This window comes from Notechis scutatus, chromosome 16 (genome assembly GCF_049901735.1).
Source record: "Notechis scutatus isolate UNSWTSFEM ecotype Mainland chromosome 16, rNotScu1.2, whole genome shotgun sequence".
NCBI classification, from domain to species: Eukaryota; Metazoa; Chordata; class Lepidosauria; order Squamata; family Elapidae; genus Notechis; species Notechis scutatus.
The window spans coordinates 3,373,917-3,400,590 of NC_142024.1; the positions used below are offsets into that span (position 1 = coordinate 3,373,917).

General features: G+C 44.8%; 2 protein-coding genes across 2 annotated transcripts; one reads left to right on the forward strand and one right to left on the reverse strand.

Annotated features, from left to right (window-relative positions):
* Positions 1-2,932: 2,932 nt before the first annotated feature.
* On the reverse strand, positions 2,933-20,914 carry ATAD3A (ATPase family AAA domain containing 3A). The gene is made up of 16 exons (XM_026681531.2): positions 20,498-20,914; positions 18,515-18,591; positions 17,163-17,264; positions 16,414-16,473; positions 15,864-15,933; positions 15,140-15,305; positions 14,893-14,962; positions 13,812-13,967; positions 13,293-13,349; positions 12,034-12,159; positions 10,579-10,703; positions 9,902-9,953; positions 8,917-8,987; positions 5,490-5,657; positions 4,053-4,161; positions 2,933-3,360 (listed from the first exon to the last, which is right to left on the reverse strand). The coding sequence occupies exons 1-16, from the start codon at positions 20,712-20,714 to the stop codon at positions 3,193-3,195; spliced, it is 1,794 nt and encodes a 597-aa protein (XP_026537316.1). The 5' UTR covers positions 20,715-20,914; the 3' UTR covers positions 2,933-3,192.
* Positions 20,875-25,580, forward strand: LOC113421244 (uncharacterized). The gene is made up of 5 exons (XM_026681522.2): positions 20,875-21,188; positions 22,187-22,326; positions 23,209-24,016; positions 24,778-24,951; positions 25,165-25,580. The coding sequence occupies exons 1-5, from the start codon at positions 21,139-21,141 to the stop codon at positions 25,337-25,339; spliced, it is 1,347 nt and encodes a 448-aa protein (XP_026537307.2). The 5' UTR covers positions 20,875-21,138; the 3' UTR covers positions 25,340-25,580.
* The last annotated feature ends 1,094 nt before the right edge of the window (positions 25,581-26,674 follow it).

Below are 26,674 nucleotides of genomic sequence, written 5' to 3' on the forward strand. Positions count from 1 at the left end.
AGTGTACATAAAACAAAAGATACATTCGTCAAGAATCATCAGGTACAACACTTAATGATACTAGTCATAGGGTACAAATAAGCCATCATATCATACTAGGAAAGCCCATATAAATCGTAAGGATACAAGCAACAAATTTACAGTCATACAGTCACAAGTGGGAGGGGATGAGTGATAAGGAGTGACAAGAAGATTAATAGTAATAGTAGTGCAGACTTTATAGTTGGATAGTTTTGAGGGAATTATTTTAGTAGAGTGATGGTGTTCGGGGAGAAACTCTTTGTCTAATTGTTCTGGTGTGCAGTGCTCTATTTTGAGGGAAGAAGTATCACCATAAGGTGGTCAAAACTTACTGCTTTAGTGTTATAAGCAACATTCATATATTACATATATGATAGTAATATTGCTTATAGTATCATTAGTATATTGATAAGTAATATGACAGCCAGTTTGATGTCTTGGTGAAGGTGCTGGCTTAGATACCAGGAAACAGGGAGTTCCAGTTCCACTTTCGGCATGAAAGTAACTGGGTGACTTTGGGTCAGTCTCTCTCTCTCAGCCCAATCCACCTCAAAGGTTGTTTTGTGCAGAAAATAGAGGGTGAGAATATTGGGTATATTTGCCTTAAAGTTATCGCTTGTATCCTTACGATCTATATTGACTGTTTCCTAGTATGATTTGATGGCTTATTGTACCCTATGACTATTATTGTTGTATCTGATGATTCTTGACTTTTGATAAATGTCTTTTCTTTTATGTACACTGAGAGCATTTGCACCAAGACAAAATTCCTTGTGTGTCCAATTACACTTGGCCAATAACAAGAATCTTATTCTATTCTATATATTAGAAAGGTGGGATGAGAAGATAATAACCATCCCTTGGTCCTTGGTTAGGTCTTGAATTTTTCAGTTTTCACTGGTTTTAAGCTATGAACATTAACTGTGGATAACCCACACAGAGTAATAATACAATAATAATAGATTGGCAAAAAATTATTTAGCTGTTGCAATTTATAAAAAAAAGTTTCTACAGAAAAAAAGAGGCAAACCTCATGGAAAGGTAGGGGGATGGAGTTGTGGAGGGCTTCTGGAGATCTGATCCAGAAGGTGTCCATTAAAGGTAGTCCTCGTCTTATGCCCGCAGTTCAGCCCAACATTTATGTTGCTAAGTGAGACATTTGTTAAGAATGGGTTAAAAAAACGCCCCATTTTACAACCTGTCTTGCCGCAGTTGTTAAAGAAATCACTGCAGTCAAGTTAGTAACACGGTTGTTAAGTGAATCAGGGACACCGTGACCGTCATAAGTATGAATCGGTTTGTCAAGCACCCCAATTTTGATCACGTGACCACGGGGATGCTGCAACTGTCTTAAAAACAACCATAAGCCACTTTTTTTTCAGTGCCATCTTCGAACAGTCACTTAAATGGACTGTTAGTAAGTTGGGGACCACCTAGATATTGTCATTTCTTTTTGTTTGTTTGAATTTATTGGCTGTCCAATTCCAGGGGGACCCCCATTTCTGCTGCTTCCTTACTCTGGAAAGTGACTTGAGCTCAGGAAGTTCAGGAATGAGGCTTGTCTTTATTGTCGTTGTCGAAGTTTGATGTGTGTGTGTGTAGCCATTATTGTATTACTCACATTTTGTGTGTCTCTTGTCGTGTGGTAACAGGAGTCAACAACCCCTTTTTTTCTTGCTTTCTTAGATTTATGGTCCTTGGTCTCTCTACTGTGACCAGTTTGGCCTTTTATTTTTACCTCAGGAATTCTTTTTTTTAAAAAAAGACTGTAAGGATCGAACCTGAGGGAAATTTATTTCGAGCTGCTATTTTGGCGCCATCTTGGCAAAAGTTATTGGTTGCTTCTCATTGGCCAGGCAGGCAGTGGTAGGTGTGACTAAGCCCCAATGAGCCAATCAGTGTTTGTGAAAGGTGCTGTGACACTGTGAAGCCGTCGAGTTCTATAGCAGAGAGGCTTTTTCAGTCTCTCCAGATCCCCAACTCTTTTTCCTGGAGGACTGGATGGATCAAATGAATGAAAATGGAGAAAATCTTAACTCCCGTTCAAGAGTTAATTCCTTGGGGTTCACTTGATTTGACAGCATTTTAATGAGCATGGAGAACAGGATGTTATTTCCCCCCGCTCTTTTTATATATTTATTTGGCAGCCTCCTCCAAGCAGATTTCTTCTTAGAAAATGAGGAAAGGTGGAAGATGAGAACGGTGTCTATCGAACAACCCCATGGGCAAAAGGTTTCACCCCATTTCTTCAGTGCTGGAGGGGAGCAATACAGAATGAAGCCACAGTGGAAACTAGAATCAAATAGAGCAATAATGTTTCTGTTTTCAAAGGCAGGGAATTCCCATCTGTTAACAGCCGATTCTTTTTTTTCTTTCCTCTCTTTCTACCTACCTACCTATCTATCTAAAATTAGCAGTCAAATGGGTTCCGTTAAACCTGTTGTTGTTTTTTAACTAGAAAGAAAACTCTTGAACACCCAAGCAAAAAGAAACTTTTGATTTTAAGACATCTTTTCCAACCTAACCTTTCCTAGAGGTCTCTCTGGCAAGTGGCAAAAAGGTTTTATTTATTTATGAAATTGATATGCCGCCCTTATCCCTGCCGAGTGACTCCTGCGTGGCTTAAAAAACATAAGTGGGTATGAGGTTAAAAATATCGATAAGGTGCTAACCAATGGCTAATTACCCGTTATTTCATTTGGCTTTTCATTTTTTTAATTGCTGGGTCTGCCTTCTCCCTCTCCCTCTCTCTCTCTCTCACACACACACGAATTCTGATTTCACACCATGCCAAGGGAGATGGATAGGCCTTCACTGCAGGGACCTCTGCTGAATGAAATGGTCCCCTTTGGTTTTCTAAAAGCAGAAGCCAACTAGCATCTGCAAACCAATGAAACCAGGGTGCAAAATGTTAAGGCTGCTGTCCTTTGGCGAAGGATTTCTCTTTTTAATACATTGTTTTGCGTGATACAGACCCATTTGCCCATAATTATTCCAGGGGTCCACTTTTAAACAGGGGGTGGGATCAAGAACCACCCCCCCAGCCTCCTTCAAGATGCGGGGCTTTTCGATTCTGTCCTGCGCATGATTCCAATGGCACAAAGCCTTCCCCTCATCTCTGAATCCCACCCAAAGGTCTGGGATCTCTCTTGGCCCCATTTCTGAGGGCCTTCATGCAGTCTTCCCCAGCGGAAGCGGTAGTGGCTGGTTCTTGCCTGCTTCCATGCCTTCTGCCTTCAGCCACTCCATCTTCTGCTGGTGCTGCTGAACCGCGTCTGCTACTCGGTTATCAATCATGGCTTCCGTCAGGACACCTTCCTCCGAGGCGTAGGCGGCGGCCTGGGGAGGAAAAAAAAAGAAATGGTGAATCCTAGTTTGAAGTTACAGGTGGTCCTTGATTTCATTTAGTGACCATATGAAGTTACAGCGGCGCTGAAAAAGTGTGACCTGTGGTGATTTTTCACACTCATGACCATTGCAGCATTCCCATGCGCACGTGATTTACATCTGAATTGTCAGAGTGCACACAGTGTGACTAATGCGAGACAACCCAGGAGCAATAACGGTAAACAGAGGTTTGTATTTAAACAGTGGTTTTATCCACAAAGAATATATACCCACATGTACTTTAGTCAGATCTCAAACAAACAGCAATCAGCAATTACAGCATGGAAGCACACACGTTGAACCGAAAACCCCTGACACCGAACAAACTCTGTACTATACAGCAGAATTCAATAGAGTTACTGTCCTGGGATAGAAGCTATTTTTCAGCCTGTTTTTATCATTCTGTACCATCTGCCAGATGGTAATAGTTCAAAAAAAAAAAAAAAAAGGGTTCCCAGGATGAGAGGGATCTTTGAGAATGTTTTGAACTTTCTTAAGGCAGCGGGAACTATAAAGCTCTTCCAAAGAGGGGAGAGGGCAACCCATGATCTTCTGGGCATGGTTCCTTTCCATTCCACGACGTTCTCGTCGCTAGGCTCAGGATGATGGGGTGGGTCATCCCAACAGGGTCTGTTGAGCCTTACCTGCCAAGCCACCGCGAGCTGCGAGATCTCTCGTCCAGACATGCCTTCTGTCAGCTTGGCAATTTCCGAGCACTTTTCCCCGTAATCAAACTGGGCCAGTTTTAAGCGCCTGGGTGCCAAAAAAAAAAAAAAAAAAGCAGATGAATCAACCACAGTGGGAAAACATTTGTTTCCCCCTCTCCCCTTGTTCGTTTTGTTTTTTTAATTTTCCACTCGGTGGGAAATTAAAACCTGCTGGTTGCTTGGGGAAGGAGGCAGACGGTCTTGCCTCTTCGGTTTTTCTTTCAGGAGCCCTAATTTGGGGGTTGTGTTCTCCATGCTTCCTATTTTCTTTGGTGGTTCCTCATTTGGGGTGAAAAAAATACTCTGCGCATGTCGCCCAGTGTCAGATGCAAATATTCGGGATTTCCTAGGTGGCGTCATCTATTCCAGTGGTCGCCAACCAGTGGGCTGGGGAACCACTGGGGGTCTGCAGAGAAAGGTCACCCCCAAAGCAATTAATCCAGGCTGCGCGGGAACACAAGGTTGTGATGCCCACATGGCCCGTGGGAACACAAGGCTTGCATCACTTGCATTGCAAACAACACGGGGTAGTGAGGGGAGGGGGAAAAGGGCGGAGGGGAGGAACTTGCCCCACTCGCCTAGCCTGGCCACCGGGCTGCTTCTTTCCGCTTCTTTCTTCTTCTGCTTTTGGCTGCACGCAAGGAAAGCAGCAAAAGTCTTTCTTTCTGTCCCCCAAACTCCACCAGAAATGAGTCTTTGGGACCCTGCAAGGCCTCCTGCTCCAAGAGGCTGCGCCAGCAAAGACTCATTTCTGGCAGAGTTTTGGGGGAGAGAAAGAAAGACTTCTGCTGCTTTCCTTACATGAAGCCAAAAGTCTCAGTCTCCCTGGGTCATCACACCAGAGTTTTGTCCAGCAAATATATTCTCAAGTGTGCCCAGAGATAGAAATATCTGTCTCTACCTAGGATCGAACTCACAGCCTCCTGATTGTGAGGCGAAAGCTCCACCTCTAGGCCTCAGTGACCAAAGTAACAATGTCACTGAAAAAAAAGTGACAGTTTTTTTCCCCCCACTGATGACCGCTGCAGCATCTCCATGGTCACATGTTCAAAAGCTGCATGCTTAGCAACCGGTTCATATTTATGACAGTTGCAATGTCCAAGGATGATACGATCCTCTTTTTGTGACCTTCTGCAACTGCAGTGATTCACTTGAACTGTAGCAAGGAAGGTCGTAAAATGGGGCAAAACTCACGTAACCGTCTCACTTAGCAACACATTTTGGGCTCAACTGTGGCCGTAAGTCGAGAGTGTCAGAATCAGTAAGGAACTTGAAAAGGACTGATCCAATCTGCAATTCCCCCTTCTGTGGCTCCCACCCCTTACATCTCTTACAAGTAGCAACCAGAGCAAGAAGATCAAGATTTGTACTCACTGTTTGCCCTCGGTGGCTGGCTGGAGGATGTGCTTGTCGAAATACATTCGGACCAATCTCTCCCTCTCTTCTAAACCCGGCAGCTGAAAGTGGACCATCTCATCAATCCGGTCGTTGATGGCCCAATCAAACTGCTCCGGCTGATTGCTTGCTAAGACCAGCATGAACCTGCCAGGAAGGAGAAGACCAAGAATTGGAGAAGGGCACATATCCCACAATTCCTGAGCTGGTTAGAATAGGATAAAAAAATCTTATTGTCACCTTAAATGTACCCCGAGTTCTCTAACGCCATCAGGGACAAGCAGAACGATTAATAAATGTTTCCCCAAGACGCTTATGCTCGAGTATTAAAAATGGACCTCAGAAGACCAAATAGGATTGAAACGGACCTTGGAGGACTTCTAGTCCGGTGGTCGCCAACCAGCAGGTCGGGGACCACTGGTGGTCCGTGAGAAAATTTTGGTGATCCGCAGAGAAATGTCACCCCCAAAGCAATTAATCCAGGCTACGTGGGAACACAAGGCTTGCGTCACTTGCATTGCGAACAACACGAGGTAGTGAGGGGAGGAGGGAAAGGGTGGAGGGGGGAACTTGCCCCACTCATCCCACGCGCCTGGCCTGGCCACCGGGCTGCTTCTTTCCGCTTCTGCTTTTGGCTGCACGCAAGGAAAGCAGCAAAAGTCTTTATTTCTCTCCTCCAAACTCCACCAGAAATGAGTCTTTGGGATCCTGCAAGCCTTCCTGCTCCAAGAGGCTGCGCTGGCATGACACGTCTCACAAAGACTCATTTCTGGCGGAGTTTGGGGAGAGAAAGAAAGGCTTCTGCAGACATGATATTCCGCTCTGAAAAAAAATCGGGCCGGCCAAAGAGACCCCTGCCGCGCGCCCGGGAGCGCCCGCTGCCTTCCTCGCCAGGGCCGGGCGGCGGCGTGTTGCACGGAGGCTGGTCTGTGGCTGGCCCAGCTCCCTTTCCTGCCGCTCAGCGGCCTCCGCTGCACCGCCCGGCTCCGCTCAGGTATCCGGCTGGGGCTGTCAGGAGTTGCTACCGCCGGCGCAGCCCATCGCTGCTCCAGTCCCGCGTTGCCTCGGGAAGGGAAAGGCAAAACCAGGAGCCGCTGCTGCCGTTAAAGCGCCGCGCGCTGCTCTTCCTTTTGCCTTTCCTTCCTGAGGAAACGCGGGACTGGAGCCGCGCGGAGCCGCGCCAGCAACTCCTGACTCGGGGCCTCCGAGGGGAGGGGAAGGAGGAGAAGGGGTGGGGGGAAAGGAGGGGGCGATTCCCAAAAAAATCGGAATTCCGATTTTAATCGGAAGAATATCATGCCTGCTTCTGCTGCTTTCCTTGCATGAAGCCAAAAGTCTCTCTCTCTCTCCTCCTGAGAACAGAGTTGTAGACGGTATCCTGCAATCCCAAATAAAGAATGATCAACCGGTAGGGAAATGGGGTGGGGAACTTTCCTGCAGACTTTTTTGGGGATTTTCCCAGGGTCTCTGGTCCACGGGATTTGAAATTATGAGTTTGGTGGTCCCCGAGGTCCAAAGGGTTGGCGACCCCTGGTCTAGTCCAACTCCCAGCTGAAATAGGAGACACTGCACCATTCTGGACACAGTATTCCAAGTGTGGTCCCACCACATAAAGCAGTACTGTTGACCTCCCATGATCTCGAAACGACCCCTCTGTTGTTGATGCAATGGAAGATGGCGTCATAGTTCCCTTAATGGCAGGAAACGGAGGTACATCCCGTCCTTCGAGTTTATGGCAGTTCTCTTGTGTTCCCATTCCCCAGGCTCCCCGTTTGACAATGGTGTTGCTTTAAAAAAAAAAAAAATCTTTAAGGTTGCTGCTGATGCCACCGCTTTTGGTTTAATGGTGCATTATGAATCGAAACGGATTTTTGGATGGCAACGATTGTCGCAGCAGCAGCAAGCAGTACCACCAGTTGTGATGAGTTAGCACATTTTGGGATAATTGCTATTCAACATTCAATTCCTAGGGGCCCCTTTTAAAGATTCCCTCCCCTCCCACCCGATAATAGTTATGGCTCCCGCTGGTCTCTCCCAGACGATTAAAGGGAACAATTTAACCTGTTATGGACATGTGGTTTTCTCCCCCCAAAAAAATACTAATCGAGATTCTCCTTCGCATTGTTGTTTTCCTCTAAGGAATCCTCCGAGGTTGGCAGCTGGCATCCTGGGTGACACAAAGCTGGAGTTTCAAAGAATTGTAATATTCTTTCAATATTCTTTTCTAAAAGGTCTTGCAAAAGATCCGTGGCAAATTGGACCATTTAGCAGCTCGGGAAATATTTTAATTTAATGACATTGATATGCTGCCTGTCTTACTATTCGGTGACTCTGGGTTTAGATATACATGAGCCTCGGTGGCGCAGTGGCGAAAGTGCAGTACTGCTGGCTACTTCTGCTACCTGCGGGGCTGCCTGCAATTTGGCAGTTCGAATCTCACCAGGCTCAAGGTTGACTCAGACTTCCATCCTCCCGAGGTGGGTTAAATGAGGACCCAGATTGTTGGGGGCAAGAGGCTGACTCTGTAAACCGCTTAGAAAGGGCTGGGAAGCCCTATAAAGCGGTATATAAGTCTTAAGTACTATTGCTTCCTTCCTCCCCCCTCCCTCCTCCCCTCTCTCCCTTCCTTCCCAGTGGTTAGAATGCAGTATTGCAGGCTAACTCTGCCCACAGCCAGGAGTTTGATCCTGACGGTAAAATGAGGACCCAGATTGTTGGAGGCAATAGGCTGACTCTATAAACTGCTAAGAGAGGGCTGTAAAACACTGTGAAGCGGTATATAAGTCTAAGTCCTATTGCTTATTGCTACAGGCAGAGCTGTAAATCAACAGTCTAATTTGAGCCTCTGGTGGTAAGCAAATTTTCTCTGGGAATAATTAAGCTGTCCATCTGAGCTGGAGTTCCAAGCTCCATGATTCCCAGACAGTGGGGCTGACTGAAATCCTGCAAGCATTTGGGACTAAAAAAGCAAAGGCAGGGAGGCCATTATAGAAGTTGTAGTGGGTCCTGCAACTAACCAGTGAGTGGACAAGATAATCTTTAAGGTCACTTCCCCCTCTAGGATTCTGGGATTCATCTATGGGTTGTCTAAACCAGGTTCTAAGGCAAATTTCTCTCCCATTCCGAGACGGGGTTATCTCCAACTCTCCCCGTCCTCTCAGAGAGAGAAGGCCAACCCAACAAACCAAGACTTAATTCTGGTTGTACAATAAATGGACCTTCTAGAACAGGGGCCTCCAATCTTGGCAACTTTAAGCCTGGCGGACTTCAACTCCCAGAGTTGATGAGCAAAGCTGGCTGGGGAAGTTCTGGGAGTTGAAGTCCACGCATCTCCAAAGCTGTCAAGATGGAGAAACGGCGCTTAGAAGCACTCTCCGTTACTTGGTTGTGATGGGAACTCTCTTACTTGTTGCTGTGTTGTCCCGTCCTATGAAGAAAAGCATTGAGTGTTGCTCGTAAGTCCTCGCTGATTTTTTCCTGCCAGGATAAGCAAACGGAGGGGTCAAAGTTGAGGAACACCAATTAATCCAAATTAAATCCAATCCTTGCTCTCTTTCTCCTACAAGTATCTCTCTCCACTCCTCCTTCTTCTTGCAGTCTAAAGTTTTCAAGCCAGTGAGGATATCATATTTTTTTTAAAAAACTGCTCATGCTACCTAGTTTGAGTAATGGAACATCTGCAAAAAAAAACAACCAACCAAGCTCAGAGACCATCAAGGACTTCTCATTTCAACCCTGAGCTACAAATTAAAATGAAAAAGTGTTTGACTGGCCCAGTCGTAACCAGAATGTTGTATCCCAGGGTGGGAAACAAAACAAACAAAGTCACAGAGAACAGGTGAAGCCCCTTTTATTCCTTCATTTTGGTTCCAAGCTCCAAATATTCTTGACAGAAGGCAAAAAACTCCCACACAAACAGTTACAAGAAGAAGAAGAAAAACAACACAAACCAGGCAAGATAAGGGCTGGGGGAACGTCCACAATTAACACACACTGGGAAGGATGCCAAACTCAGAGAGGAACCATAAACTAGAGATATTTCCATGCTTTGTTTCCAGTGCTCGCCCATACGCAGGTCCGTACTCTTATTCAGTTGTCACAGCTGCAGCCCGTGAAGAGGATCAAGGCCCTTTCCTCCCCCGTAGACCACGCCATTCCCGTCTCTCCCTTATCCTCTCCTCCCTGCGTGCCCTAGGATGGAGAGGGGGTGGGCCTGGGTCTTCCTCTGACTGCTCAGACGGCCTCTGCCCTTCCCTAGCCTCCTCCACAACCTCCAGAGCCACACTTCCACTCCCCTTCGGCTGTTCCTCCTCTCCCTCAGAGTCAGTCTCCTCCAGGGGCATGACACAGAAACGTACGTGAAAATGAGAGAAACAAGGGAGAACACTTACCGTTGCTCTTTTACGCAGAAATGCATCGGCTTCATCCACAAACAGCAAGAGGCTGGAAAGGGGAAAACGGGTATATGCTAAACATAATTTAAACCCACAGCAAGGAGCAGAAGATTTTGGCTGGAAGGCTTGCTACAGATACTGATTGTGAAATTGAACACCAAGCTAGCAGAAGATACGATGAGAACTCCTTAATCTCATAATACGTGGAGAGATTAAGCCATAGTTTCAGCTGGGAAACTAGGAATTCAGCCATCAATAGACTCACAGAAATAAACATTTACATACCGTTAAAAGAGGCAATAAAACATCTTAGAAGGAAATAAGACTACAGTACATCCTCGTCAGTAACCAACACCCAGATAAACAAGGTATTAACACCAGACAATCAAGCAGATCCTTCAGCTTGTCTCCAAATAAGAGCTGTTTTAGGATTATTTTAGAACAGGGGCCTTCAAACTTGACAGCTTTAAGACTTGTGGACTTCAACTCCCAGGATTCCTCCTCCGGTCATGTTAGCTCAGGAATTCTGGGAGTTGAAGTCCACAAGTCTTAAACTTGCCAATTTTGAAGAGCCTTGCTTTAGAAAAACTATGGGGTTTGCTACAGAGAGAAGAGATTTGCTCCCGCTTGTGAGAACAAAAGCTCCTAATATTCTTCTTACTTATCCAACTTACCCTCTCCGGCTTGTGTTGGCCCAGTCAAAAACCTTGTGCATGGCAGTCACACCTTCGCGCCCCATAGGGGCGACATCGCCACCTGTCATGATGGCGTAATCCATGCCAGAATGCATGGCTAATTTCTAGAAAGAGAAAAGAGGGTGAATGAAGGTCATTGGTACGTTCAGAACATCTGGTGTGAAAGTCCATTATGGACTTTTGGGGGGGTTAAAAAAAAAACCCAATCTTAATGATTTATGGTTTTGGCGATTACAGAAGCTAGATTATAGAAAGAGAGCGTGAAGTAACTTTAGGAGAGGGAGCTAAACTATAATTGTAGTTATAAATGCTGTAAAGAAGTTCAGAAACTAGATATTAGACTGCAGAGATGGATAGACTGACACTAAAAATAAAGGACAAGAAACAGAATATTTTTTAACATGGGATGTATTTTAACAGTGGTTAGATATGACTATCACTAAGTGTTGTATCTCGTGATTCTTGAGGAATGCATTTTATTTTTTCTTTATGTACACTGAGAGCTTATGCACCAAAGACAAATTCCTTGTGTGTCCAATCACACTTGGCCAATAAAGAATTCAATTCAATTCTATTCTTTCCTAATCTATTCTATTCTTTCCTATTCCTATTGTATTCTATCAGAAGTAGAAATTAAAAAATAAAAGATCGTTACTAGTTACAAGTTAATAATGAAAGATTATGATTATATACAAGTAAACAATACATGATTATTTTCATTTTCATTACTATTAATATTGGACTGTATAAGTGAAATAACTCAGACAATGCAATATTCACTAAGCACTTATGTAAATTAAAATAAAAAACTTTTTTGAAAAAAATTCAGAAACTAGAAAATGAGAACTTGATTCCCAGATGTGTGGAGGGAAAAAAGGGAAAGAACAAGATTTGTCTGAAATGGTATAGAGTTTCCTGCTTAAGAAAGGGGTTGGACTAGAAGATCTTCAGGGTTCTTTCCAATTCTGTTATATTAGCCTGGAATCCAAGCCATAACCAGGTCAATAAACCCAGTGTCATGATTCCAGCAGTTACCCCATTTAAATCAGGAGTCTTGAGCCAAACTTCCAAAGGATTTATTGGGAGTTAACATGTCCGGCACTGCCTGGGTGTAGGCGACTCTGAGGCACATCATTCATTGTTACCCTTGACCCTGGTTCCCCCCCCCCACCCCGGATGTATCATAATTCATATTCTCCAATGGGACACATCCATAGCCAAGAGTCATCAATCATGTTCTCCAGTTAGAATTTTGCGCGGAATAAACTTCAGTCACCTAGTTACTATTTTTGAAAACTATTTATGGAATGCGCTTTCGATTTCCAAGCTGCCGCACTGCTCCCCCCCCCCCTTTTCTATTGGCAACTCTAAAAAGACCATAGAAATATTTTATGAGTTGACACCCTCGACAGGATGATAAAACTGGGGCGCTACCTTGGCAAAAAGGGTTTTCCCCGTTCCTGGAGGTCCATACATGAGGATATTCCGGTAGAGGCTTCGGTTATTCCTTGTGTTCCGAGTCGCGATGGCTATGTCTCGCACCCGCTCCTCCAGCTTCGGCTGCAAAGGACCCAACGCCCCACAAACAGCATTAAGGCTTGGCAGGTGGAAAGTTCAGTCTTCTTATTTCCGGATCCTACACCTGGTTTTCCAAACAGCCGAGCCAAATATGGGCAAGGAAAAACCTTTCTAGTACAGGTGTTAATCCTCAACTTACAATCGTTCATTTAGTGACCGTTTGAAGTTGCCACACCAGTGAAAAAAAGGGTCTCTTTTCACACTTACAACCATTGGCACCATCCCCATGATCAAAATTCAGGCACTTGGCAACTGACTCATATTTACTGTCAGGATTCCAGCAATCGCCCTAATTAAATCATGATTCTCAAGCCAAACTTCAAAAAACTTTGAAGGATCTATTAGAAGCGACATACTGTCCCTGCCCTGTATGAAGCCAATTCTGGCCTACATCATTTACAGTCCCCTGTGACCCTGTTTCCCCCCTCCCCCCTGGGTGTGTCATAAATCAGATTCTCCAATTGAGCATGTTCACGGGCTGGATGTCATCATTCACATTCTCCAATTAAATATATTCCCGGGCAAAAGCTCTGGTAGTTTAGTTACACTCTTTTAAAGAGAAGAGTTGGAATGTACTTTCGTTTCTAAACTGCTGCACTGCTCTTTCAGATTTCCTTCCTCCCCCCCCTTTTTTAATGGCACTAAAGCAGACATAGGAATGTTTTATGAGTTGACATTTATTAGGGCTTATATTGGAAGCACATGTAAAAATCAAACTAGGACTTACTTTCAGAGTAGGTCGTATTTTCGGGGGAAACAGGGTAACTTTGGGTTACTGACACAATTACAGAGCTACATTGGTCTAGTCACCAGACTAGAAAGCAGGAGACTCTGAGTTCAAGTCCTGCCTTAGACACGAAAACCTTCTGGGTGACTTTGGGCCAGTCACTCTCTCTCAGCCCAACCCACCTCACAGGGTTGTTGTGGAATATAAGAGGAAGGTGTGTGGGATAGGTACACCACCTTGAGTTATTTGCAAAAATAAATAACGGTGGGATACAAATAAATAAATGAAAAGGATGGAGTTTTGATCATGTGGTTATTTTCGACCCTCCCAATTAAAAAATGTAGTTTCCAATGCCAGTGGCTCCATGATAGATGTGATTAACACTCACATTGAGAACGACTCCTTCCAGAGCGTCTTGGGCCTTGCTGGCCAGCCGCTTCCCAACCTAGAAAGCCAAGGAGACAGGGGAAATTATCCTCAAGTAAGGAATGGCTAGAGAGAAGGTGGCGATAATCTGTTAAGGGATGACACACGATAACTGATAAAGAGAATCCCACCATGATTATTGTCTGACGGGCTGTCAAAAAATCCCAGCCAACCATCAGTCTCTCAACTTGGAAACCAAAGACACACAAGCTAATGCTATTGTAAGTTTATAGTAACCAATTCCTGCAAGCCCAAATGTCCTTCGCCGCTTCTTTTTTGAGAAGTAGAAAAGGGTCTTTTCTGAGACGCTTCCTCAGATTACAGTACTGGGCCAGACTCCCGTTTCTTTTATCTGACCATTCTTGATTGCGGCTCTTCTTCTTCTTCTTCCTGTTCCTCAAGGTTATTCCTTCTGTCCATTACAACGGCTTTTAAGATCCTGTTTTTATACCCAATAAATTGGCATTTCCGGAAAGCTTACCTGGATGGGATGCTTGAGCGCTTCGAGCACAGTGATACGGGAGGTTTCCCGCACTAATGAGGGCTTGCCCAGACGAGCTTCGATATACCGCCCGGCCACAGCGGTGGCGTTTTTGGCACTGTAGATGCCAACGGCCAGCAGAGTCAATCCCGCCACCTGCCACAAATCAGAAAAGCAATGCTTTCAGAACTTTTTTTTTTCCAACCACGTGTATAATTCTAACAATGCAAGGGTGTTGTTTTTTTTAAGCTACAAACATTGGGAGGGATTATTAATAAAGAATTCTTTCTTTTCCCCCCCCCTTCCTTCAGACTTCTTTCATTTCACCCAGATTGGAATAACGGCCAATATTTCCGGACCCTGAGCAATTCCAGGAAATACATTCTCCTCCATGTAAGCAGAACCAACCGCAAAACTGGTTGGCTTGGCTTGGGGTGTGAATACACTATGATTTATGTTCAACTGTTTCCCTCTGGTGGCATGCCCAGGCTGTGTTAGAAGATGTACTGATCAGCCTTGTGATTTGCCTTAAGCCTGGGAGAAAGTTAACTCTTGCAGAGAAAGATTATTAGAGGACTGACTGGAGGCTAAAACATATGAAGAATAATGGCAGGAACTGGATATGTCTAGTTTAATGAGAAGAAGGACTAGGGGAGACATGATAGCAGTCTTCCAAATATCTCAGGGGCTGCCCCAAAGAAGAAGTCAAGTTATTCTCCAAAGCACCTGAGGGCAGGACAAGAAGCACCGGATGGAAACTAATCAAGGAGAGAAGCAACTTAGAACTAAGGAGAAACTTCCTGACAGTTAGAAACAATTAATTGGTAGAACACCTTGCCTCCAGAGGTTGGAAATGCTCCAACACTGGAAGCTTTTAAGAAGAGATTGGATAACCATTTGTCTGCAGCAGTGTAGGATTTCCTGCCTAGGCAGGGGGTTGGACTAGAAGACCTCCAAGGTCCCTTCCAACTCTGTTATTCTATTCTATTCTATTCTATTCTATTCTATTCTATTCTATTCTATTGGTCACTAATGGGATCATGAGATGGTCGTGGTCTCAAAATTTTGATATGTGCCTTACCGTGGCTGTTACTTTATCCCAGTCAGAAACAAAGGCACGGAAACCTTCTCCAAAAAGCGTCCCAGCTGTCCTAAAGAAGAAAAGAGCAAACCTTTTTAAAAATGGCATGTCCAGATAATAAGGGGGGGGGAAGACATTTTTATTTAAATTTGGCTAAACTTCTGTTCCAAATAAGTGCCGTTAATTCTGCCATCACGGCCTAGTCTTCACCAAACCTGCCCGTTCCCAGGTTCTTCAGCAAACGTACTTGAGGGAATCCAAGACAGTCTGACGGTGTTCGGCGGCTTTTAGCCGAATTTGTTCCCGGATGAGATCCGCGTTCTCCCGCTCCGCCCTGGCGCGAGCCTGGGCTTCCGCCTCGATCCGCAGCATTTCGTTCTTGTGCCGCAGTTCCATCTCCCGCTCCACCGTCGCTACAGAAGGAAACCAAGAGCTTGAATCGATGGAAAAAAAGGCATCTGGGGTTGCAACGGTCTCCAGACTTCAGCCAGCCAATGCAGCCACTTGGCAAAGGATTATTGGGGTGGGTGGGAGGGAGAGATGGGAGTTGTAGTTCAACCTCCTTTCCCAAAGATCACTTATGGAGAGCGTTATTTCTTTCATGCTGGGGGCGGAGCGAGAGATTTGTTCCTTTTACACAGATATGCAAAGGTAGTTTCTCATCCCTATGCAGATTGGCTGGGGAATTCTGGGAGTTGAAGTCCACACCTCATAAAGATGCCAAGGCTAGAAAACACTGATGTAGCAGATACAGAGAAGGGAAAACGCCTATTTTTCTCCTTTTCTCAAAAATCCAGCCACCCTCCCCTTATTTCCTGGTTATTTTCTTCCAACTTCTCCTATTCTTCGGGGATTCTTCCCTCCTCCCTTTAATATTTTCTCCAGTCTCCTTAACTTTCGCATCTCGACTCTAAAGTCCTGTTGGTAGGCCCAGAGCCCACAAACCTTCCCCTTTGCCATCGTCCCCGTACCTCTCCTCATGGCTTCCTGCTTCTGAACCGATTCTTCTTGCTTCCTTAAATTATCTTCGTTAAGGAGTTGCTGGGGGAGAAGAGCAGAATTCAGTCTGTGGACAACTGGGGAAGCTGCTGCACTTAAAAGTATTTGTTCTTTCCCCTTAAAACAGGGGTCTTCAAACTTGACAGCTTTAAGACTTGTGGACTTCCAACTCCCAGAATTCCTCCTCCAGTCATCTTAGCTCAGGAATTCTGGGAGTTGAAGCCCACAAGTCTTAAATTTGCCAAGTTTGAAGACCCTTGCCTTAAAAACAGCAGCAATATACAGTACTTTCTAATGTTCAACGACTGAGTATATTTCCCCCACCTTGTTTACACTGCAGGCCATTGTCTCTTCGCTCACAAAGGGTTTTTAACTAACCCAGATGAAGGATCTGTGTGAGCAGCATTTCTATTTATTAAGTAATTTTTTAAAAGGACCACACAGATGTACCAGGCTGTAGATGGTTCCCCTTCTGTGATCAAACCCTTCCCACCCCGCATTTAAGAAAGAAATAGGGCCAACCTGTTGTCGTAACTGGTCCTCGTAACGTTGTCGAGCTAATTTGTCCTGGTATTGGGCTCTCTTTAAGATAAAAACAGACACAGGGGAAATTGAGTGATATTTAAGAGGAAAGAGGGACAAGGGCCTTGAGAGTTAAAACTCTTAAAGCAGGGAAGACTGCAACCTCACCACGATGGATAAAAATCTATGATTTAAAAATATATATTAAAAAGTCAGGTTTTTTAAAAAAATTTAAATCAGATTATTATTATTTTTATCTAATTTATTTTAATAAAATACTTTGGGAGTAAAGATCTATCTAAAGATAGTTTTCTATTTTTAAGATACGTTAATAATTTATTCAGCCTGAAATGAAGCTTAAGTTACATAGCATGAGGCTGTATATTCTGCAATATTGGGACTGTTGGTGAGTCAACAGTGGGTCAGAGGAGCAGCCCCTGCAGGACAGAGATGACAGCTGCTCTTTAAAAATTATTATTTAAATCGAGTTGATTTAAATCAAGCCTTTTTTTTTTTTTTACTAGTGATTTAAATCATGATTTAAATTGACTTGATTTAAATCAAATCCACCCTGAACTTCTCTTGAGCTGAATTTAATATTGAAACAATCTATTTCCACGATACAGGTAGTCCTCAACTTAACGGACTACAATTGCTTTGTCCCATTTTACAACTTTTCTTGCCACATTTGTTAAGGGAGTCAGTGCAGTTGTTAAATTAGGAACACGGTTGTTAAGACAGCATTTTACCGCTTGTTGTTGCCTCGTCTCTTCATTAAGGGTTTTCCTCCTCTCTTCTGCTTGTATCCGGACTTGTTCGTTCTTCAGTTGTTCTACGGCAGCTTCGTATTCCTAAGGACAAATTAGGAAGAATTACAGAACCAACCTGTGGGAAAATACATTCATTTCCAGCTCTTTCGTACAAGAAATCCTATTAAGTTCCCCACCTAAAAAAACAAATAGCTGCCTCACTCTAATCTAAAGGCAGAGATTTTGATCATGGTGATATTAGCAATGCCTTAGAAAAAGTCTGGCACTTTTGATCTATTAAAAGCAACTTGCAACATCAAGGTGAAAATGTTTATAAATAACAGAATAAGAGATTTGCAAGGATCTTCTAGTCCCATGATGGCGAACCTATGGCACGCGTGCCACAAGTGGCACGCACAGCCATTTGTGCTGGCACTCGAGCCGCAGGCAAACTTACCTCACTTCGCATGTGTGCTCCTCACAGCTGATTTTTTTTTTTGGCTGGTTTGAGGCCTTTTTTGGCCTCCCAGAGGCTTGGAAAAAGCCTCTGCAAGGCATTTCAGGCTGAATTATAGGCCCGTTTCTTCACTTCCGGTATTACAGGAAGTGACGAAACGGGCCTATAATTCGGCCTGAAAAGTCTTGCAGAGGCTTTTTCCAAGCCTCTGGGAGGCCAAAAAAGGCCTCAAGCCAGCCGAAAAATCAGCTGTGAGGTGCAGAGCAGGTAAGGGGGTGGGAGGGATTGTGTGTGCATGCGCAGGGGGCGTGGGTGCATATTGCATTCTGGGTGCTGGCACGCGAGTGTGTGTACACTGGCGCACACACAATTTTTGGCACAGGCGCCCAAAAAGGTTAGCCACCACTGTTCTAGTCCAACCCCGCTGCTTAAGCAGGAAACCCTGTACCATTTCAGATAAATTTCTATCCACCCTCTTATTAAAAGCCCCCATGGACCTCCCACAACTTCTGAAGTCAAGCCGTTCCGCTGATGAATTGTTCTGTTAGGAAATTTCTCCTTAGTTCTAGCTGCTTCTCTCCTTTCATTAGTTTCCATCCATTGCTTCTTGTCTTGTCTTCAGATGCTTTGGAGAATAAATTGACCCCTCTTCTTTGTGGCAGTCCCTCAAATATTGGAAGACAGCTATCCTGTCTCCCCTAGTCCTTTTCACTAGAGTAGCCATACCCAATTCCTGCAATTGTTCTTTATAAGTTTTAACTTCCAGGCCTTTAATCATCATTGCTCTTTCTAGTCTCAACATCAAATATGAGGAATGATCAAGCAAGGTACACGTACGTGTGGATGTGAAATCAACTGATTAATAGCACAACCTGAATTGCTAGGTTTTGCTCACCTTTAATTTGGACTGCTGCTCCAGCTGTAGTGTCTGTTCCTGTAGCTGAGCTAAGCCTAGGGCCTCTTTGGCATGTCCTGAAAAGAAAATATCGCCCATCAGTTGTTTTTCATCATTCAAAAAAAAAAAAAATTCTTCCCCACCTAACAGTGATTTTGCCCATAATTCGGTGCAATCCTGGTTGCCCAATGGTTAAACTATATGCAAATAAGCCCTGCTGGAAATAACACAATGTTGTCCGAACCAGAGATTCTAGCTTGTGCATTGCCAGAAGGAAGAGGAATAATAAAACTGTTGTTTTCAAACATCAACTCAAAAGGATGCTCCTTCCTGGTTTAAATTTAAATACATTGAGTTAAAAACTCTTTTTGGTCAGCCCTTCCTGGCTTCCCTTTCAGGGGCAAAAGCCACAATAGAAGCTGCTGAAGAAAATCACATGGGAGCTAGAAGGTCAAAGGGCATTGTTGCTGGTACTCTCAAGGGCAGTCTGCCTTCGGTGGCTGTAAGCAAGGCTGCAAAAAGGCTGTTTGAGACAAGAAGTGTCTGTGTGCAGATTCGGCATTGTGGTTAATTGTAGGATCTGATTCTCGTCCAGCATCAAGATAGAATAGAATAGGAGAAAGAATAGAATAGAATAAAAAAAAGAAAATAGAATAGAATAGGAGAAAGAGAATAGAATAGAACAGGAGAAAGAATAGAATAGAATTCTTTATTGACCAAGTGTGATTGGACATACAAGGAATTTGTCTTCAGTGCAGAAGTTCTCAGTGTACATAGAAGCTATAAGCGATAAATCACGATCCTAGTCATCATAAAAATATGTATTCATCACAAATCATAAGATACAAGTCTTAGCGATAGAATCAATATGAATCGTGCTAGGAAACTAAATAAAGCAATATAAACCTTAAAGACCCAAGCAACAAAGTTAAGAGTCATAAGTAGAAAAGGAGATAGGTCAGTGATGGCTAACCTTTCCATCCTGGCGTGCCAAAAGTGTGCCAACACCCATAAGGCAATGCACGCGCCCCTCCACACCCCCACGCATGAGCACATGATCCCCTCTTGTGCTTTTCTGCACATGCACAGCAGCTACCTGACGATTACTTGGCGTGCGTGCGGGTGGTGTGCGTGGATGCGCAGTGGGCCTGCTCCGTGGCGATGGCTCTGCGTGCCACTTCTGGCACATGTGTAATAAGGTAATCAAAAAGAGATAGGTAATAAGAAAGAGATAGGTAATAAGAAAGATGAGAAGAATATTAATACAGCCTTATTAGTTTGACTGTGTTGTGGGAATTAAGATGGCTTCAAAAGCACCACTGTCACCCCCCCACAGGAGCAGATCCTGGAAAGGGATCCCAGCCAAGGGTTTCTATACAAGTAGCCCTCGACTTACAACAGTTCGTTTAGCGACTTTTTCAAAGTTAAAACCACACTGAAACAAAGGTGGTGAGGGCCAGTTTTCACACTTTCGACCTTTGCACCCTCCCCAGTCACGTGATCAAAGTTCAGATGCTCGGCAAGTGACACTTATTTATGACCTTTGTGACCTTCGGACAAGCCAAGTCCATGGGAAAGCCAGATTCGCTTAACGACCGTAGGACTAACTTAAAACAACTGCACAGGGATTCACTTAACCAAGGTGGCAAAAAAGGTCGTGAAACGGTTAAATTAACGGCCAATTAAAAAATGTCTCGCATAGCAACGGACCTTTTTTGGGGATCTATTGTGGCCATAAATCGAGGACTAAGTGTAATCTCCATTCAAGCAGGCATGGAGATCCACTGAGCTTTTTTCCCTGGTGGCCGATTCCTGCTAAAGAGTTTATCCATCGCGGGATCCATTGAAAGGACCAGATCCAGCAGGGGGCTTGGCCACAGGATCCCCGTTAATCGAGGCCCGGGATCCAGCCAGCCTTCTCCCAGCAGGGGAGCGACCCACCAGAGGGGATCCACCCCGCCCACCCGCCCCCCTCCGACTCACGGGAAGAGTCGAGCTCCCGGGCGGCCTTGGCAGCGCGCTCCAGGCCGGTGGGATCGAAGTTGCTCCATTTGTCCTTGGGGCGGCTCCCCTCGCCCGTCCCTTCTTTCGATCCCCCGCCGGGCGGAGGAGGCAGCGGGGGTAGCCCGGTTCCAGGACCCGCGTCCCCGCCGCCGCCGCCCGCCCCGCCGCCGCGGTTCAGCCCGAAGAGCCACGACATGATCTCCTCCCGCCAACCGGCAAGCAGCGAATCCCCCTCCAACACACACGTGGACTCCGCGCCGCCGGCTCTGCGCAGGCGCCGACCCGCCTCTTCCCTTCTCCACCGCCGCTCATTGGCAGGCAAGCTCAAGCCGAGCCATAGAGTCGCAGGCTTGGGCAACGAAGGAAAAGAACCTTTTCCTCTCCCCGCCCCCCACCTCAGTCACGTGCTTGAAGCGAAAGGAAGAGGCGCCCAATGGGGTGAGGAGGAGGGAAAAGAAGGGGAAAAAAGAAAAAAAAAGAAACACGGTGAGGGACGGTAAGCGAAGAGGACCAATCTTAGTCGAGTCTCAGTCGTCCAGAAGGCGGCCCGTCTCCATAGCAACGGGAATGTTGAAGCGATCGCTGAGCGGGATGGAGGCGAGGCCTCAGGTGGACCGCGGATGGCGGAGGCGGCGGGTTTGCGAGTGCGAGGCTGCGGGGCTTCCCTCAGGTAAGGGGGGCTTTTGAAGGAAACTAGGGAGAGCACCACCTGATGGAGGTTTCTGAGAAGATTCCCTGCTGGGGTGGGTGGGTTGCTGGCTGGGGAGGATGGGAATTGTAGTCCCTCAGGTGTGGAAAGTCTTGAAGGCGAAGGGGGTCCTTGACAGACAAGAGGTCGGATTCCAAAGCCCCAATTCCTTCCATCCCAGTGCCCATGCTGGCTGGGAACGATGGAGGTTGCAGTCCCTGCCTGGTGTATTTTAATGCGTTTGTTGTTTTATTTATCAATTTGTAAACCACTTCAGTATAAATACTTGTGTTGTTCACAAAATTGTTGTACTGAGGTACTGGTCACCTCAGGCTATTATTATTATTATTATTATTATTATTATTATTATTATTTGTATATATGTGTGTGTATGTATATGTATATATGTGTGCATGTGTATGTGCGTATATATGTATATGTATATGTATCTATATAAATATAAATATAAATTTTCCTACGTCATTATAGTTGTGCTTTTAAAGTTGTAGCAACGTTTCGGCAGAATCTCATCTGCCATCATCAGGCTTCTGTAGTGTGTTCGTCCATGAACACAATATATATATATATATGCATATACATAGACATAGACATAGACATAGACATAGACATACATACATACACACATACACACACACACACACACACACACACACACAGTTACATGGCAGCCCAATTCATGAACAGAAGAGCATTTTTTTCACTCAGAGCCTTTTCTCACCCTTCTGGGAGGGGGAAAATGCTATTTCTGGTCCTACTCTGGTTGTTGCAAGCATAAAAATGTTCTTTTTTAAAAAAAGAATGAACCCCACCTATGTCTTTTGGGGTGAGCTAAGAAATGGGGGGAAAAGGCCAGAATGGGAATAATTCATAAAAAAAATATGTGGAGGCGGTTGTGGTTTCTGGATTAAGTTTTAACGGCCAACATTAAAGGGATGTCATGTTGTTCTTTCTTTTCCTAGAGAGGCCTCAAAGGAGCTCCTTGGCAACAGCCAAAAAACCAACACAACCCACAAGGTTGGCTTTGTGAATCTAGGGAGGCGCCCGGCTTTTTGCGAGGATGAGCAGCAGAGAAAGCCATTGCTGGTTGAGGAAGAAAATGGTAAAGAGTGCTGGTGGGGGGGACCCAGGTTCGAAGCCTCGTAGTTCCAGGGAGCGTGCAGAGTGACTTTAAATGGCCTGCTGTCTCTCAGTCTCAGGAAGAAAGCCAAACTGCAGGGTCTGCAAGGCTGGGTAGTGTTTCAAAACAAGCAAGATGGTGTCCAACATTTTGCTTGCTTTGATCTTCTTTGGACTGTACAGGTAGTCCTCGTCTTACGATCACAATTGAGCCAACAATGCTAAGCGAAATATTTGTAAGTGAATTTTGCCTCAATTTAAGAGCTCTCTTGCCGCAGTTAAGAGAATCGATGCAGCTGTTAAGTTAGTAACACGGTTGTTAAGTGGAATCTGGCTTCCCCACCGACTTTGCTTGTCAGAAGGTCGCAAAAGGGGAATCACGTGACCCCGGGGCTCTGCATCCATCATAAATACGAGGCAGTTGCCAAGCGTCTGAATTTGCATCACGGGGATGTTGCAACGATCGTAAATGTAAAAGGCCGTCATAAGTCACTTTTTTTTCCCAGCGCCGTTGTAACTTTCGGCTGGTCACTTCACTGAATGGCTGCAAGTCGAGGACTAGCTGTATTCCTAAAAATCTTGAAGTCCTCTGCCCCACCCTCAAAAGAAATCAATTTTTATCTCCCTCTTAATAGTCAAGGGTGACATTTTGGCTGTCTCAAGATCCACATTTGTTTCTCCATATTGGAAAAAAGAGGGAATGGTACAGATGCCCATGAACTCCGCACAGTGTCTCATGGGAGACAGCAGAGAATAATAATTGGTTTGTCATTTTGATTGAAATGCTCATTGTGGGTCATGTTCATGTTTTGGGTCTTCTAACATGGATTTTCTCTCCCTTTTCTCTCATCTCACTCTTTGACAGGGGTCTTTACCATTGAAGACTTGGAAGAAAGCTTACGAAACCTGAAGGTTCAGGTGGACAGCTTAGCCTCCAGTCTTACTGTCCATCCAGATCGAGATTACCCTTCTGCTCTGGAACACCTGGCTGACCCAAGTCCCTTAAGTTCCAAATGGCACCCATCAGGGTCACCCTCAGAGACCGAATGGTTACTGAAAGCGAAGCATCTTGCGAGATCGTTAGACGATAACTTGAATTTGATGGATTTGGCCATTCCAACCTTACATTCATCCCCACTAAATGAAACTTCAGGATTCTTTGGCACTGCGAGTCAGAACTCTCCTGCCTTGGGGGATCTTTCTGCCCCATTGAAACTCGGGGCCCCTCATGTGATTGGCGTCAAGTCTTTGCTGCCCCCCAAGATTCCAGTCCGAGCTTGCTTGCCAGAAAGATCCTCTTTCACATTGCGCAGGGGCCGTTCGCTGAGTCACTCCGAGGTTACCCACTCCTGCTCCTTCTCTCCGGATGCCAAACGTCCGCGTTGGCTCCGATCACGCTCTCAGTCTCCGAGGCCTATCTGGAGGCCCACCTCGGCTAAGGCTAATGCCTGTGCCCAGCCTCCGCCTCAGCTGGGGAAGCCCAGGGGAGTCAGGAAGAAAAGCACAACAAGCAGACAATCGCGGTTGAGGTTCTTCAGGCCAGGAACATTAGCATTGAAATCCTGGACTTCCACTAAGGCAGTTGGACAGAGGACCCCGAGGGAGTCTTGGAGTCCTTACAGTTTGGCTTCTCCCGATCTCTCCTCACCCACTGCAGAAGAGATCAACGAACGGTAGGAAGAGGCGTCTAGGCCTCCTGTTCTAACATAATCAGAATTGAGAACTAGCAAGGTACATCTTGCTACATAGTCTATGTTAGTTTCAATATCATACCCTGAAGAGGTGGATCATTCCTGGGGTGGAATGATAATGGAAGTTGAACCTCAACTAAGCTCGAGATTATCCGAGAAAGAAACCAACTTTGAGGAGCTAAAGATCTGGGATTAATGTTTGTTATTATTTAATGGCCCCTATTTTGGTTTATGGGTTTTGTTAGAGTTTGTTTATTGACCTCCATCTTACCACAAAGTAACCCTGGGCGAGTTTTAAAAATTTAGTACTTTTGGTGTTGGCTGCCCATTGTTGTAACATTTATTTAATGTTTCTCACTGGTGTTTTTTTTGTGTGTGTGTGTTTTCTTTTAGCTTTGTACTCCATCCAGAGTCTGTTGGAATTAGGCAGCTAATATGTTTTAAATAAATAATAACAGGTGGGCACTGTAATGTGTTGAAATGTCAGTTCCCAAACTGTTTCAACATGAAAGACTGGGATGGCTTGTTGTAGGAAATTTCCCCAGCTTTTTGGCAAACAGCAAAATAACTTAATTAGGCCAGAAAATCTTTTACTAGATCGTTCTCCTGCCTGACAATAACAGTAGTGTCTTGTATAGTAGTCCTGTGTGGCCCATAGGCAATAAAGTCAAGCTATGCATAGAGCAGTGTTTTGACTTGCAAGACATTTAAGCATCTTTTGTTAAAAAACATTCGGGGTTCAGCTTCCTGCAGACGCTTTCTGAAAGCACGATGGGGAGAGACCTGATTGAAATGTCTCCGTACCAGAAAGAGCTGGCTCGTCTCCGACTCGAGCGCCTGCGTGTGGAAGAGGGCTGGCTGTTGGAATTAAAGAGGCAGCAGGAACTGGAACGAACCCGTGGCCCCAGGCCCAAGTGGTGAGGACATGCTCTCCGAGGCTTGGGCCAGGGCGGTGGCTTCTTTGGGTTGGCTGCTGAGAGCAGATTCAGCAGGGCCAGGTGGAAATCTGGTGGGGTTTGCTGGATCCATGAGGTTTTGGATATATTAATCCTGGGATTCTGTGGGCAATGTTCATTTGTAAGCAGAGTGCCAGTCAAGCCCCTTTCTCCTTCCTTCCTTGTGGTTTTTAGGTACGAAATGAGGGACTCTCAATTCCACTACGAAGCCCACAAGAACAACAAACTTCTGAGAAGCAGCCCAGAGATACAGTCGGTCTTCGATTATAGGGAGGCGCTATCAAGAGCATCAAAAGACTTCCAGCAGCAACAGAAGCCCACTTCTACCTCCCTCAGGGCCTACTGGTAAAGAGCCGAAGGAGACACTGGGCATTAGAGGAGATAGAAGAAAGGCAGGTCAGGATGAGCAGGGCCTTCCTCTGTTCCCAGTGAATGATGGTCTGTTTTCTTTGGCGGGGTGTGTGTGTGTGAGATTCTGAGTGCCCAGCCCAGTCATTTTTATGCCTTGATTGCTCAGAGCTGATTTAAACTTTGAGAAGTGCTTAGTGGAATGAAATGAAGTGAGCAAAGATTCCTTGCTAGAGAAAAAGGTAACCGGATATCCTGATTTACTGGGGAGAACTACGCAAAACATCAGACATCTCTGTGTCAAAGGCGGTGCGGGTTGTTTTCTGGCTTGGTGTGTGCAGATTTGATGTGTGTGCGTGTGCCTTTTTTTGACCCCTGAGTTTGACTGTTATTGCCTGCAGTCTCAAACTAGTTCAGCAAAGGACACTCACTCTGGATTTTCCCTCATTTGCTTTAACTTTTTGATTAGGAGGGCACTGAATAAAAAAAAAAAAACCTGATTACTAATCAAGAAAATCTTCTTTGGCTCAAACAAAAAAAGATAAATATTACCCTACAAGAAAAAAAAACTGAGCATATATACATTTTCCATCTTTTATAGAATGCTTTTATATTTGGTTGCTTTTGTATTTCAACGTAGTGGTAGTTTTAAATATTTTTTTGAGATTCATTTAATTCTTAGACTTGCAAAAGAGAAGATATCTAACCTGTAATTGACATGCCAGAGGGGTTCTAGATATACACATCTCTTTTATTGAAGCACTCCTTTTTATGGCTGGCTCACGAGCATTTTGGTATCGTCCTTGGTGAGTAACTGCAGAAACTCATCTTACGTGGAATAAATCCAACCGAGGGATTAAAACCATCCCGCTATTAACACAAATTATTCGATAATGAATTATCCTCATTGATCAGTCATGCCCGTGCCTTGAATTTGTGAGTGAAAAAAACAAAAGCAGCTCACGTTAATAGAAAAGATTCCTTTGAAATAACTATTCGACCCAGCTTTCCCAAATTACAGAATTACAGAATTTGTTTTATCTAATTACCTAGGGGCAATCTCTTACAATCTAATAAGATAGCAGTCCTGAGTACATACGTTTCAAAACGTTTGCATTTTATCCAGTTTCATACTTAACAATTTGCCGGTTGACAAGAAATTCCACACTGGCCAAAGATGGATATCTTTCTCTGCCAATGAGTTTTGTTTGTAGAAGCTCTCTTACCTATCTCTGATTTTGCTAGCCCCCTCAATGATATTTCTTCTTCTTTTTTAATGTTTCAAACTCGGGGGTTTCTAACGGGTCTTCTACATTCACTGTACAGATGTCATTAC

What these genes read in the sequence shown, in the direction of transcription:
- ATAD3A (XM_026681531.2), bottom strand. Translation starts at nt 20,714, where the DNA reads ATGTCGTGGCTCTTCGGGCTGAACCGCGGCGGCGGGGCGGGCGGCGGC. An exon ending in CCGGGAGCTCGACTCTTCCC is followed by an intron (nt 18,592 to 20,497) that starts GTGAGTCGGAGG and finishes TTTTCTTTTCAG; the next exon opens with GACATGCCAAAGAGGCCCTA. An exon ending in GGAAAACCCTTTTTGCCAAG is followed by an intron (nt 10,704 to 12,033) that starts GTAGCGCCCCAG and finishes TTCTCTTTCTAG; the next exon opens with AAATTAGCCATGCATTCTGG.
- LOC113421244 (XM_026681522.2), top strand. Translation starts at nt 21,139, where the DNA reads ATGGCGGAGGCGGCGGGTTTGCGAGTGCGAGGCTGCGGGGCTTCCCTC. An exon ending in GGCTGCGGGGCTTCCCTCAG is followed by an intron (nt 21,189 to 22,186) that starts GTAAGGGGGGCT and finishes TTCTTTTCCTAG; the next exon opens with AGAGGCCTCAAAGGAGCTCC. An exon ending in GCAGAAGAGATCAACGAACG is followed by an intron (nt 24,017 to 24,777) that starts GTAGGAAGAGGC and finishes TTCGGGGTTCAG; the next exon opens with CTTCCTGCAGACGCTTTCTG.